This window comes from Poecilia formosa, unplaced genomic scaffold, assembly GCF_000485575.1.
Source record: "Poecilia formosa unplaced genomic scaffold, Poecilia_formosa-5.1.2 Scaffold140, whole genome shotgun sequence".
In the NCBI taxonomy this organism is placed as follows: Eukaryota; Metazoa; Chordata; class Actinopteri; order Cyprinodontiformes; family Poeciliidae; genus Poecilia; species Poecilia formosa.
The window spans coordinates 881,280-895,476 of record NW_006800079.1 but is presented as its reverse complement, the minus strand read 5'-3'; the positions used below and the strand labels follow the sequence as shown (position 1 = coordinate 895,476).

General features: G+C 37.5%; 1 protein-coding gene across 1 annotated transcript in view; it reads right to left on the bottom strand.

The window, feature by feature from the left end:
- Positions 1-1,322: 1,322 nt before the first annotated feature.
- The window catches only part of wnt10a (wingless-type MMTV integration site family, member 10a), a 30,998-nt gene continuing 18,123 nt past the window's right edge, over positions 1,323-14,197 (bottom strand). Inside the window, exon 4 of the mRNA XM_007562706.2 lies at positions 1,323-2,953. Within this exon, the coding sequence (XP_007562768.1) occupies positions 2,435-2,953 (519 nt within the window). The 3' untranslated portion in view covers positions 1,323-2,434. The remainder of the gene's footprint in view (positions 2,954-14,197) is intronic.

Here is a 14,197-nt window from a genome sequence, read left to right as displayed (position 1 = left end):
AAGCTTAACCTTTCTCTACCAAATTTATAGCGTCAATCAGCAGCAAAAATAACACTTGATGGATTTTCTAGGTTTCTTACCAAGTAGAAGAAAAACTTTGATAATAAGAAACGCCAAGGTGAGCCATGTGACACCTAGAAATATCCAAAACTCACAGCTAAATGCATGAGTCATTTGTGACAAGAATTTGTAATAGTGGTTCTAAATTATATAAAGTGGGAACATTTTTCAGCATTTTTATGTCTGTAATGTTCAGATTAAATAGATTCAAATTAGGGCTGCCTTTACCTTTGAATACCTGTGTCATCTTTACGTTTTTGCAACCCAATTATTCAGACAATGGTGTTTCTTTAAGAGTGGTCTTAATTCAGTGAGATGTATTCCCATTAGAAAGCATTGACCCCCTTGGATGTTTTACCCTTTCATAGCCTTTACAAAATTTAATGTCAAAGTTAAAACAGTTTTCTTCAAAATAATGACAAATAAATAAAAATGTATACATTTTAAAGGATGGTGTGTATTTCTAAACATTCAGCCATCTTAAATCATAACCAAGTTATTATGTTACCGTGAGTTTTTATTGAAATGCTGCATATATCAAACATATCTTAAACCTAAATTAGAAAATAAAAAATGCTTGAGTATGGTTGTCTTGAAAAACTGAAAATATTAGTAAAAAAACATAAATCATAGCGTGCTGTAAATAGCTGCACCTTTTGTAATATAGTATGACAAATTCATGTCGTCACTGATCACAATGAAGCCTCTTTCATGAACAGTCTGTTTTTATTGTCTTACAAATATTAAGTTATCCACAAAAATAAAATAACTTAGATAATAACCATATTAAAACAGAAAAAATACAAACATACATTACATTTAACACTTAGAATACATAATGCTGACATCTTTCAAAGTTCTGCTGGACACTGTTTAGTATGTGCAAACTACTTATCAGTTATACTGGTTCCACAATCCCAGATTTCCGTTTTTCTGTTTTAAACACAGAAAATAAATTGCTTTAAATAAATTACACCATCTGATAAGTAGCTTACTTAAACTGTTCCTTATATATACTTTGCAGCTGACATCAGAATATCCTTATAGTACACACTGATAATTTGTGAAGCGAGTGAGTGTACATACAACAAGAAGCTTACAGTGTTGCACACAAGACACTGCATCACAAGACAGGAAGACTTTGCCTGATCTCACTTAGGGATGTTCATAGTGTGTGTGCAACTGGAGCTCGTTCGTGTGCGCTCAATTTCTTGACACACTTGAACATCATTGATGGCATTTCTGCAGCATTACTCTTTTTCTTTTTATTTACAGTGCTGTTTAGATCACGTCAAAGATAAAATGTGGACTTGCTGGGTTTAATGTGCATTCTGACCATCTTCGTACATCACGTATCACATCACACAGACCACACACGACACACTGCAGAACTGCATATCTGTGCTGTGTTATTTGGTGGTCTGAAAACAGTGGCACAAATTTGTGTCTGTGGTTATTGTTTAAGTGGGTCCACACACTTAGTGTTTAGAAGTGGTACTTGGAAGTTAATTTTATTTCTTCCCTTTGAAGAAGGTGAAGGTGTGCCATGAGGAATCCCATAAAGCAACATGCTGTCTTTTGGTTGACTTTACCTTCAGCCTGTCAGTTGTCATGGCTGCAGACATGTAAAAAGCTCAGTCCATTCTGAAAGTTGATTTTAGACCTAGATCTTCTCTTTCATTACTATGATTAGGACACGTGTTCTTTGAGGGATGTCATAGTTGTTTTCAGGGTTATACTTTATTACACACAACATAACAACATTGATGGGAGGATTTACAAAGTATCAGTTAAACCTGCTCTGTCTTATGTGCAACATGACAGCTGCTATAAATAAATATCGAAACTCCTTAACTGCCCTTCAAGAAGGCACAAAATCCACAAGTGCTGAAATATTATTTGTTGTTTTGAAGTAAATCTGTTAAATTTCTACACTTGTGTGTATAGTTAGTGGTCAAGCGACATGAAAATGGCTGGATTCAAGCAATGTCATCAGTTGCTGATTGCGCTGCTTAGTGTATGAATTGTTTAAAATATACAAAGCAAATCAGAATTTCAAATAGATCTTATACCAATAAAGCTAAGAAGAAATTTTACTTTCTTTCTGAAGCAATCCTCTTTGCTTAGTAAGGTTGAGACTACGACTGTGTTCCATAGTCTCCAAAGAAGGGTGGTGTGTGGCAGCTTCAGGCACCTCCTGCATGTGCACGCTCTACACCGACCAACACAGGTTTCCGTTTGCCGCATCAAATGCGTCACACTGTCCTTCCAGGACTTCTCTGCAACAAAAAAAACTGCAGTCCATGACAAAAAACATTGGGGCATTTGTCTGTCTTTTAATTCTTATGTTTGGTGACTTTTAGTGTGTTTTTCTTCATTTGCAAACGCTGACCCACTCTGTTATCCTGCACTCTTCACAGACCACATAGCAGCACCAGTGGAACTTGCAGTTGCAGCGTTCGCTACGCGTCTGCTGCAGAATGTTGTGCCCCCTCCCGCAGCACAGGCTCTCACAGTTGTCCATCCCCGGGCTGGTCTTGTTGCAGATCCGGCCCTGTGTGCCCGCCGAGTCTGAGCTAAGGTCCCGGTCACAGAAATCAGGTGACTTCTCAAAATACACTAGCTCCCTGATGTTAAGCCGCCGGCGATGTGAGTGGTGGTTCTCTCGATGACTGTGATGGTGGTTGTGGTTGTTGTGGTTGTTATGGTTCGAATGGTCCAGCTGGCCGTTATTCCTGTTTTGAGCCTTGATAAGGGTGGCAATGTGGAAACGTTCTTTTAGGATTGAACCCACCAACCGAAACTCTGGAGTGACCTGCCAGCAAGTCTTGAGCTGGCAGCTCCCTGACGTCCCGTGGCACTTGCATTTCCTTCGCATGTTGTCGAGCACCACCTGGAAGACAACAGAGGTCGACAGGAAGAGGAAATGGGGAGGAGGGAGAAAAAGAGGAGATAGGAAGAACAAGAATAAGGTTGATTAATGATTTTCTTCAATGATTTTGGCTTTTAAAGTTTTAGGCACTAGTAAATAAATGCAAATGTTTTTTTATTGGAGGTTTATGTGACAGAGCAATGCAAAGCTGCGCATGAATATCAGGTGATGGAACAGCTATACAGAATGTTCACTTTGCAAATACAAATTTTTGACATGTAGCAATTATTTTCATCCTGATACTCCTAAATAAAATTCATGTTGACTAAATTGCCACCTACTTAATAAATAAGTCCAAATGTGTGTAACAAATTTTCTGTATAAACAGGCTGTACGTGATATTTGAATACCTCACACATAGCAAATAATATATCTCGGGATGAAGTTTAGGAGAAGATTAAAGCTGTTAGGTCAGAAACCAATACGTCCAGGCTTGAACATTTCACAGAGCACTTTTCAATCCAGCAATAGAAAGAGTATGGCACAACTGTAAATCTACCAGGGCATGATTGCCCAGCCAGACTTACTAGTTCAGTTAGGAAAGCATGAATCAGAGAAGTATTCCAGCTGCCTATGGTAACTCTGGAGAGGTTGCAGAGATTTATAGGTCAGCTGGAAGAATCTGTTGACGATTACTCATGCACTCCACAAATCTGGATTTATGAAGATGACTTGATAAAAAATAAGCCACAAGCCATGTAGGTCACAAAGCAAATATGTGGAAGCAGGTGTTCTGGTCAGATATGACCAATATTTAACTTTCTGGAGAACATACAAAACACTTTGCATGGAAGGAAATTAAATATATAACTTATATTATCTTAGTATATATGAGTATAGAGTATGTTGCCCTGGAAGTAGGGATATTGGATTGATGAATGGAGATACATAAATTGTAATCCTGAAAAAAATATTGTTTTCCACAACCCATGTAAGGGACAACAAGATGCAGTAAAGAATGTGCTATTGGCAGATGAGTCATAACTGAACATCATCATTATCGCACTGTGAATATCATCATGAATGGAAATCTGCACTGTATGAATTTTTTTTTCTTTTTTCTCCAAAGTCCTATGTATGCTTAATGCCTTAGAAACCATTACATAAATAGACAGCTCCCCAGTAGGAAATCCAGGTGGTCTGACTCTGAGTATGTGGTTAAACCTACTGATATCAAATAACACAGTGGATGCAGGTGTTACCCAAACAGACAGCACTGTCATTATTCATCGTTTGGCATGAAGTAATGACTCCAGGGATGACCCTCATGTAACAGCATTGCACACATAAGGGCTTTGTGGTATTTACATATTTTCACTTTAACGGTTTAAGAGGATGCCAGACACAGTCGGTGTTCATCATAAGTGTGCAGAAGGCTCTGATAAAGCTGGTTAAACTACACTTTGACACACAAACAAACTATCACAATGCTTGAAAATAATTTTAGGTGACTCAACTCAGGATCTTGGTGCATAAATATAACCTCATTCATTTCATTTGGTGCACAGATGTAAACAAACAGAAACAAGTCCTACAAGAGCCATGTCCATTTTTGTAATGTGTACACATATGTGTGTTGGTGGGTGTTTATCAGTCAGCACCAGTCCAAAACTTTAAGATCCAATTACCAACAGGAACACCAGGCCACCCAGAGTACTGACAGATGCTACTGCTGCCGCCCCTATCAACAGACACATACACACACACACACACACACACACCCACACGGCGGGCGCTAAAGATATTCTAAGCAACAAAGCTCAGAGGCTTGTAGAGAAGTACTGCCCTTGCCTGTCAATGAACTACTGATACATTTTTATTTTCCTTCTCATTGTGCCAAAAACAAAATTTTGAAAAGTTCTGCATGTTCCCAACAAATGTGCTAGATGTTCTTCTTGATAACAAATGGCTTGCAGCAATATCACGAGCAGGCATGAAGTACAAAATACACCCTTTCACAATGATAATTTATGAATAACCGTGCAGTTCCTCATGAAGTGAGTTCAGAGAAAGTGGGAGAAGGTCACATGTTTAATACCTGACCTACTTAAAATCTTACTATGACAATTTTTTTTTAACATTCTTGGTATAATTATGCCACTGGTTTCTTTGGTTCTATCTGTTTTATTCATTCAAATCTGCTGAGGTTTCTGGGTCGGGGCACAACTACCAGATCTTAACAAAGTGTCAGTTAAAAGATATATTTGTTACTTAAATGACATTTACAGGTACATTGTAGCTCCTGTTTGGATATCTTTATTTCACCATCAGTTGAAGTATGTAGAGTGGCTCTCAGAAGTGTACATACTAGCCTTACGATGGCAAATTGGCAAGTAAAAATTTCTCAAAATTCTTTGTTTATATGATTTGTTTTGCTAATATATAATTAAACTGAAAAATAAAAAATAATTTTTAGAAAAGAAATAGAAAAAAAAATACAAAAAGCTTCAATAATCTGCTTGCATATATGTCCACATCCTTAAAGTGATGGGTTGTTGAAGCACGGTTTGTTTTTCTTTTCTTGATGGCATTCTTGTTTTTAATCGTACTGCATGGATTTACCTGAACTTATTCATGTATCTCATTGTACTGGATGGTTTCTACATGTAACAATCTCTCAATATAGAGAGGGGATTTACTAAGAAATTCTAAAGTTTTAAAGAAAGAACCCAGTCCTGGTTAAAATCTCCAAGAACTTTGTTAACAATGATGTAGCACATCACCAAAAGAACATCACTTCATGACAGTAAAGCATGGCAGTAGCAACATAATGCTGTGGGATAAATCTTCTTCCAATTAAATCAGATATTTTGTAGAACAGGATGATATACCAAACAACTATAAATACCACACTACCAGTTTTGACCCCAAACCTTCAGGTCTGTGTTATAAAGTTGTAGATAAAAGTCTCAATGGCTCCTCTTACACTATAGTAGAAGATGTCAGACATAGTGATTTGCTGCTGTGGTGGATTTACATCAGAGATTCAGCAATGAGTGGATGTCACGTTTCTCGTGTGAATTAGCTAAATATAAAGCTCATACTTCAAAAAGTTTAAGAGGTGGATGGAGGAAAGGAGAAGCTCTCTTAGCTGGACAAATGAGGACAAGAATCAGAAGGTGATCACAGCAGCCATCACAGAGAATGATTTTTAGATGTTGAACACTGTTTCAACATCTTTGTTCAGGAGAGAGTTAAATCACTAGTTGGTGCATCACTTGCACTAGCAACCAAAAACCACCGATTCATGCTCATGAGGAGGGATTTTCTTTTGCAGAAGATTTTGTCTAAGCAGGCAAATAATCCTAAGATCTGCACCCGGTTTAGCTAATATGTTTATTTTGATTGTACAGAATACATAGACCCAACAATCTGACATGTTAAGATTTATTTTTACACTTTCAAGATCCATTTGATCAATTCGGTTTAAGTCAACAATACTTCATTATTCCAATGGGAAATTAAATATTGTTATATCATCCAAGTACAAGTCATGCAAATGGATAGATTTTAAAAGTACTGACATTATCTTGTAGAGTGAATGCTGTAATGATCATTTAAAAGATGGCAAAATATTTTAGTATCATTGCATAATTTGGTTACAGTTTGTTGAGATAAAAAAAAATAACACACAATTGCACTTTTTGTTTAAACAATGTTGTGCTAATTTAGAGGTTTGAAAGGAAAGTTTAAAGGAGTTGTGATCAGTGGAGAGTGGATAATAAAGGCTGTAAGATTTTAGGATAAACAACAGTAAAACAGTTCAAACAGCACTTGCACTGAGTTTAGAGAGCAGCTTTGCAAGTTTTTAGAAAGAGTCAGAGGCAACCCCAGAATCACAAACGTCCGGGCCTTAAACACACAGCAAGGTCTGTAATCATGAAACGCTCCAGCCCACTTAAACCTTAAAGAGACAAACTGACCTAGGAGTCATAATTGCATCCACATTGCTACTGTTTGATGACGGGTCATTCACAGCGGGACAGGGGGTTCAAAGAAGAGTAGAACTAGAAAAAAGAGCTTCTGTGCAGTGTTATTCTAATGGTATTTGGATGCATAAAATCTTTCATATACAATACAAAAATTTTTTCTTTTTTTTTTTTAAACAAGATTGAGGATCATATTTTCAGAAATATATGTTCTGAGAAAAGGATGGGAAACTGCTTTATGATGGACAATTCAAATAAAAAGTGAAATCCTCACTGGACTGCAGCAACTTTACCTATACACAGTCCTTTTTGGTAGCGCATTTCTGGCTCGAATAACTCGGCGCAATGCTGCTTCAAATGCTTTTGACTGGTATTTGCAAAGCAGCCAATCCAGGAGCTGCATTTATTTTTCTTGATGCTGATTGGCGGTAGCCCCCAACAAAGAAAACAAGGAAGACAGTAGATAATAACCTCTGCAGCGATGGTTTCCACTGTGTGTATTAATGCATATTGATCTATTTTTGGTGTGTGAACTACAAAGACTGATAGGAACAAGCATTTTCAGACAGGGGTCTCAAGCATCTCATACTTCACCATACAGAATCTGGTCTCCAGGCTGCCACAGACTTTTTGGGCCTGCCAAAAATCTGTGAGACATTATATATTAGACAGAGGCACCAGAGCAACAAACTTCACAATGAATAGCAAAGCAATGATTTGATAATAATGTTACCCGATCTGAAACCATGCAATACAAACTCTCTGTCTGCATTGATGGAGATGCCCTAATCTCAACATGCCAAATACTTTGTCTTGTTGGCGTTGCAAAAAAGTTGATAATTTTTTCTGGTGTATCAGTAAATAATCATGTGTCATAAAACATTATTGCACTTAGTCAGCATGTGTGGAACAATAAGAAATAGTGTGGCTGCAGCTAATGCCAAAGATTAACTGAGTCAGTACAATTCTTTGAGCAGTAAAAAATACTTCTGTTAGAAAATAGTTCACAAGTTAGATCAATGTTACTTACTTCCATATGCTTATGTGTGACTACTGGTTGCCACAACCATGCATGAGACAGTAGGAAGTCATTAGCTGAAGTCATTAGACACTTCAATCGACTGTCTAAGCCCATTACAAACAGTTTCACAATCATCTTGATAAATTAATTCAGTTTTATTTATGAAACATCAAATTATGAAATGAACAATCCAGGAATTCCTTTCATGGTCGATCAAGACTTGATCTTTAATCTAGTTTTCCAAAACAACAGAAAGAAGGAAAAACACATTTTAATCAAGATGAACTGCTGGCAGAATCATACTCAGAGATGATTTCTGCCAAACAGCTAAGCAGAACAGATTACTTTCAGTGGAACATGTACCACAGGCAAAAGGAATGTTGCATTTTATATCTTCGAACTCTGCACGTCATAGCCAATTAAGTTTATAGTCTCTTCCTTCACAGCTGAGGTTTGGACTTGAATGGAAATACAAAAAAAAATGTTCTTTCAAAATAACAGAAATTGCATCTGATTTCAATTTTTACACTTCTGCCAATGTGTCATCAAAGGAATACCATCTGTTAGATCTTTTGTGGGATATATTTGTTCATTAAACCCATTGTTAACATATGCACACCCTACGCCCTAAGCGGGCAAAGTTTAAAACAGAGTCTGCAAACCCCATAAACCTCAACAAAAGAAAAGAACTGTGAGTGAAATGTGCTCTAGGTGTTTAGGAAACACTCTTTTGGCATGTAGATGAAAGACAAAAAAGGTAAAATTTGGGCCATTAACAGGTGACAGGAAATAAGGAAGCTGTCTGCTCTCGCTCTAATTGAAGTGGTCTGCCTGTAAAACATGTGATTTGATCCATCAAACAAAGAGCATTAGCTATGAGTATCTAGTACAAGAGGAAATAAAGACATGGGCTAAAATTGGATGACTGATCAAACACTTCCTGTCTGAGCTAAAAACTTTGTGGCTTTATATTTCCCGACAGAGAACATTCAAAGACTTGAGGAGGTTGATTGAAGATCACAGGAAAGATTGTGATTTTTAGAAACAACAGAAAAAGCCCTGTTTCATATTATCTTTACCAATGAGTATGTTACACAAGTTTGGAGCAAAACCAGAAAATCAGTTGGAGAATCTGAAAATTAACCCTAAAAATATTGATGTTATATTTAGGACAGATGGAAAATGAGATTACAGGCCAGGTTAATTTGTGTGTGTTGGTATTATCAGCAAATCACCTCTACATCTAGCTGATACCCTGTGAGCTCTCAGATATTTTCTGCTGTTACTTGCCATAAAGATTAGATTGCTATCTGTAGTCACACCTGATCTCATCCCATGCTTGAGAGTCTTAGACATGTGAAACAGGATTAACAAATATAGGTCAAAGGCTTGGATACAGAGAAAAATGGATAGTTGAGAAAAGAAAAACAGTTGATAGTTAGTGTAACCAACCTGTAACATAAACAGATCCTGAGTTTCTCGTTTTTCAGTCATGTGTTTTCTGCTGTGGCCTTTGGTGTCAAAGACGTTTTGAGGTACTGACGTATGAAGCTGTTGTTTCTATCACTATAACAGAAACAATAACTTGATATATTTTGTTAGAATTATGCTTCAGCCTTTCAATAGATTTCCAATCAATTGTGGGATCATTTAAAGCTTTTCTGCTTGCTCCTTACTAATGGTGTTTTCACACCTGATAGTCTGGTACAGTCGGTGCGATTGGGGGCCAAAATTGCAACATTTGTACATTTTCAACTGGTCTGATTCGCTTTCTTACTGAACTGTGTCAAATAATCCAAACAACCTTTTTATTCCCTTGCCTGTGGTGGCACCAAGAACCACTGAAGGAAATGACACGAAAACCTCTGGACAAGATATTGAGTCCAAATTCCTTCTTCACAAAATGAAAACAAAAATGGAGTGGCGTCAAATTTTGGCGGTTGTAGGATTTCTCTAGCATGAGGGCCTTTGCTTCCTTTTCACTCCACATCAAACAACGAGCCATTTCTCCAGCTAGTGTAAGACAAGCACTTTTGTTTTGTTTGTATTTCCCCATTTACCCTGCTGCTAACATGGTGGATCTGTGTCTGGGAGCTCTGTGAACCGGAGTTCAGCTGAAGACTGAAGATCCAAGTCCGAGCTTTGGGGGAAATAAGCCTCACATTGCAGAAGCAGGCGTTAATTCACCAAATGGCTGCAATGGGAGATCCAAAGATTCACCAGAGGAGCCATTAAATCCGGAAGGCACTATAATTTATTACAAATTACTTCTCATGTGACCTGGCCTCTCAATATCAGGGGTTCAATTATCTGTACAAAATATGATCCACGAAAATTATAGGCACATGTAGGCAAAATAAAAACACCTTTTACTCTGCCTATATACTACAAAGAAAGTCAATTGTGTACCATATTTAGAACAGACATCTGGCAACTTTTAATGGGCTTAAGAGAGTTGACAGAGGCATCTATAAAACAACCCCAGACAGAGATCAAATACAACATATTGGTGGCAGACTAGGACTGGAGGCGACAAAACACAGTAGACCAAAGGAAACTACATACAAGCCACAGAGTAAAACGAAGGAATAGCTGAAGAAAGAATTGCATTTCAGAACCCTGCAGTTATGTGCCTATGAAAAATTTTGGATGCCTCTTGACAATAGTCAATAATTACAGTGATGATTTTTCAGAACATACAAACTTAATGAGGCAGTTTGGTTCCTGCATGCACTTGCCTGTTGCAGCTATTTCGTAACAGATATTAAGACTCAGGACTGCAGTATGCCAAAGGAAAAGTGTTGGTACACGCTACTAGTTTTGTCACTTCAATTAAGGTGTGAATGAGTCAATGGGCAACTCTGCAGTTATGAATCAGGAGGTGATGACCAGTAGTGAGAATATGAGGAAAACTCTAGCAGCATGACAAAGACCTAAAAAAAAAAAAAAAAAAAAAAAAAACATTGAATGTGGTTATAATTAGTCTTTCCTGACAGCTCATTTCTTTAAGCAGTAAATTATTGTGCCTCCCACCTTGGACTAATCTGAAAACCCGACAAGGTAATGCGCTTGTTTTTCTAAGTGATACCATACCATACCAACTTTATTTAAAAAGCACTTTAAAACAACCACAGCTGATACAAAGTGCTGTACATTAAAACACAACATAACAATAATAAAAAAAATAAAAAAATAAATAAAAACTCTTACAGTTTAAAAACAAACATACAATTTAAAACTAGATCCCGCTGGAGTTGAAAGCCAAGTAAAATAGATGGGTTTTAAGACGAGCTTTAAAAGTGATGTTTCAAATTGACAATTAGGAACACATTTTATAAGTTGTAACACGGGCTGGATGCAATAAATGATGTATTCTGCATATGGAATCACACACATTGAGCAATGTGTTTGCCAATAACAACCAGCTCTACTGTGCCAGTAAAAATTAACCTCTTATTCCTAGTTTAGCTTACTGCTTTAAGTTTGATCATTGCACTAAACCCTGTGTCATTAACAAGAACCTCTTTTGGGAAAATCCTAATCTAAGGTCTGCGTGTCCCATGGTCGACCCCTCTTGACAGATAAACAGCTCAGACTCCAATCGCAGCCTTGTGTTTGCCAGTTCAAAGGAGATCTGCTAAAGAACCCTAAAGCCCAACAGAAAGCCCAGGCAAAATCAAAGCACACAAACAAATCCCACAGCAACACATTAAACCCAGACATCACTTTAAACAAATCAAACGCCTTGCTTCAAAAGAGCAGCTAAGCACGCGCATATGAATACACATGCTGACACAATGACATGCAGTTACAGGGCAAACGTATACAACCAGGCAATCTTAGACTGTGTGTGCAGTTGTGTCTATGTATGCAGCATTTACTCACTGTTAATTACACACAGTATCCCCAGCTCTCATTTAAAGACTCTAATAAAATGTTATTACAGACATAAGCACTTCCACCTGTTGAGCTTTTACTGTGCATCATTTGCCTCTGCACATACTCGTGTGTGTGTGTGTGTGTGTGCATGAGTAAAGCAGACACATGTACTCTACTAATATCTGCACAGTGTGTGCGAGTACAGATTTGCTTGTTCTGTATCTTCAGAAAGGGCCTGAACGCCACCAAAGGACATAAAATGTCCTCTTGCGAACTGCCGGAATAATGCAGCACTAAAGTTTCTTGATCAAACAGTCGATTCCTTTTGTGTGGTTTCTGAGTAAGTGAATTAACCTGAATTGCCTCTTATGAGCAGTTTATCATTGCTCATGGGTTAAATTAGCCATTAAACGATCTGGGAGTCCCAGTTTTGCTGGTTTGGGCAGATCTCAAAGGGGTGCCGTTCAAATTCATTATGACTTGCTAATAAATCTTAGAGAGCCCCAGTTAAAGCTGTGTTAAGCCCTCACATACACAAAGTTAGTCCTCGATTGCTTTAAAACATCTGCTTTACAAAAACAAGTTTTTCTATTAAAACTCCTCTAAAGTGGCTGATTAACTTTAATCACCAGCTCTTTCCGTTGTTGAGGAGTTTGGCATTTTGGTACAAAGCATTGCTTCCATTCACAATGTGACTTGTCCTGCAAAAGTGTTCACATCCCCTGGGTGTTTTTATTTTTTTAAATTTTTCTCACATCACAACCACAGACTTCAACTTAAGCAAAAATACTAACACAGAGGTTTATGAAGGTGTAATAGATGGATTATTATTGTTTTGTTTCCCCAAAAAATATGAAAGAGAGCATGTATTCGTATTCGACCCTTAATAGTACTCATAGTCAATTCCAAATTGACTGAAGCTCCATCAAACTTAATGGAGAAACGTTCATTTTAAGTCCCCAGATTCTTAACTGGATTTATGGCTGAATTATTGCTCCATGTTCTGTTTGGTTGTCTTCAACCCCTCCATCACACCCAGGAACCTCTTATGTTTAATGTTACTAATATGCAATGCATAGCTTCTTGCTTGCAGGCCAGAAAGTTCAGTATTTATCTCATCTAACCAGAGCACCTTCTTTCACAATTTACTGCACATGGTGTGTGTTAAATTGCAAACTGGTCTTCAAAAGGCTGTCTTTCAACATCTTTTTTTTTTCACCATTGTTTGATAAAAGACATATTTGTTTAGTGCACTTGTCTCCTAACCCTGACTGTTTAGATGAATGGCCATATCTCTGGGTTTTCTATTGCACTCTACTCTTTCCATTTTCACATGATGGATGGAATGGTACTTGGTGAAATCTCCAGAGCTTGGGGCGGTGTTTTCAAACTTTACTCCTGACCTGTCATATTCTTCATGATGGGGTTTGTTCACTAATGATGCACTGTATTTTATTTTGGTATATCAGAGTACAGAGGGTGAATACAACTGCACACCACAATTTTCATTTATGTGTAAATGAAAATTGTGTAAACATTTATTACTAAGCATCAATAATTTTTCTTTCACCCCATAATTAGGTTCTAGGTCATGCTCATCTGTCACGAAAATACAATGGAGTTAGTGACGTAAGATAGCAGAAGCATGAGTGCTTCTCCAAGGCACTGTTTCTTTATGTAGATGATCGTTTTCACTGTAAGTAGTTTGCTTAGATTGTAATCACAGTTGACATTTGTTCAACCACCTACAGTGTAGTAAAAATGAAAATGATAGATATTCTTATTTCAACTTTAAAAAGGCAAGTCAAATTTGACTTGAAAACATAGAAGAAGAAAAAACTGGGATATAAGCTATCACTCAGATGTTGAGCTACAAGCTACAGATGGTAAAAAGGAGTTGAGACAGGTAGCTGCCTTCCTGCAAAGCTGCAGCTTTCTTTCTCTTTGCTCCCCTGCAGTCTGGGCCTGATGGTAAATCGTAATTACCAAGACGCTTGCCAGTAACACAGCAGACTGTTGTGTAGCCAGCACTGTCACCACCTGCCTACCTAATGAAAAGACAGGATTCAACAGAACCTTGACATGGCTCTTAAATCTGCAACATGAACACACAGAAGTGTGCCAAACATTTATTTTTGAAGTGCACTCTTTAAATGATTAGGATACTCCAAGGGGGAAAAAAAAAACTATTTAGCCAAGACATTTATTGCTTGCTTATGTTTTATTGACTTCAAACTGTGAACTACTGAACAGCCATGTGTGTAGCTTACAGCTGCTTAACAATAGAGGAAGGCTGGACTGTCTGTTTTTGCAGGAAAATGGATGTGGAATGGATTTTTTTTTCAGCAGTGAAAAGCAACAAGTATTGTTTTAAAA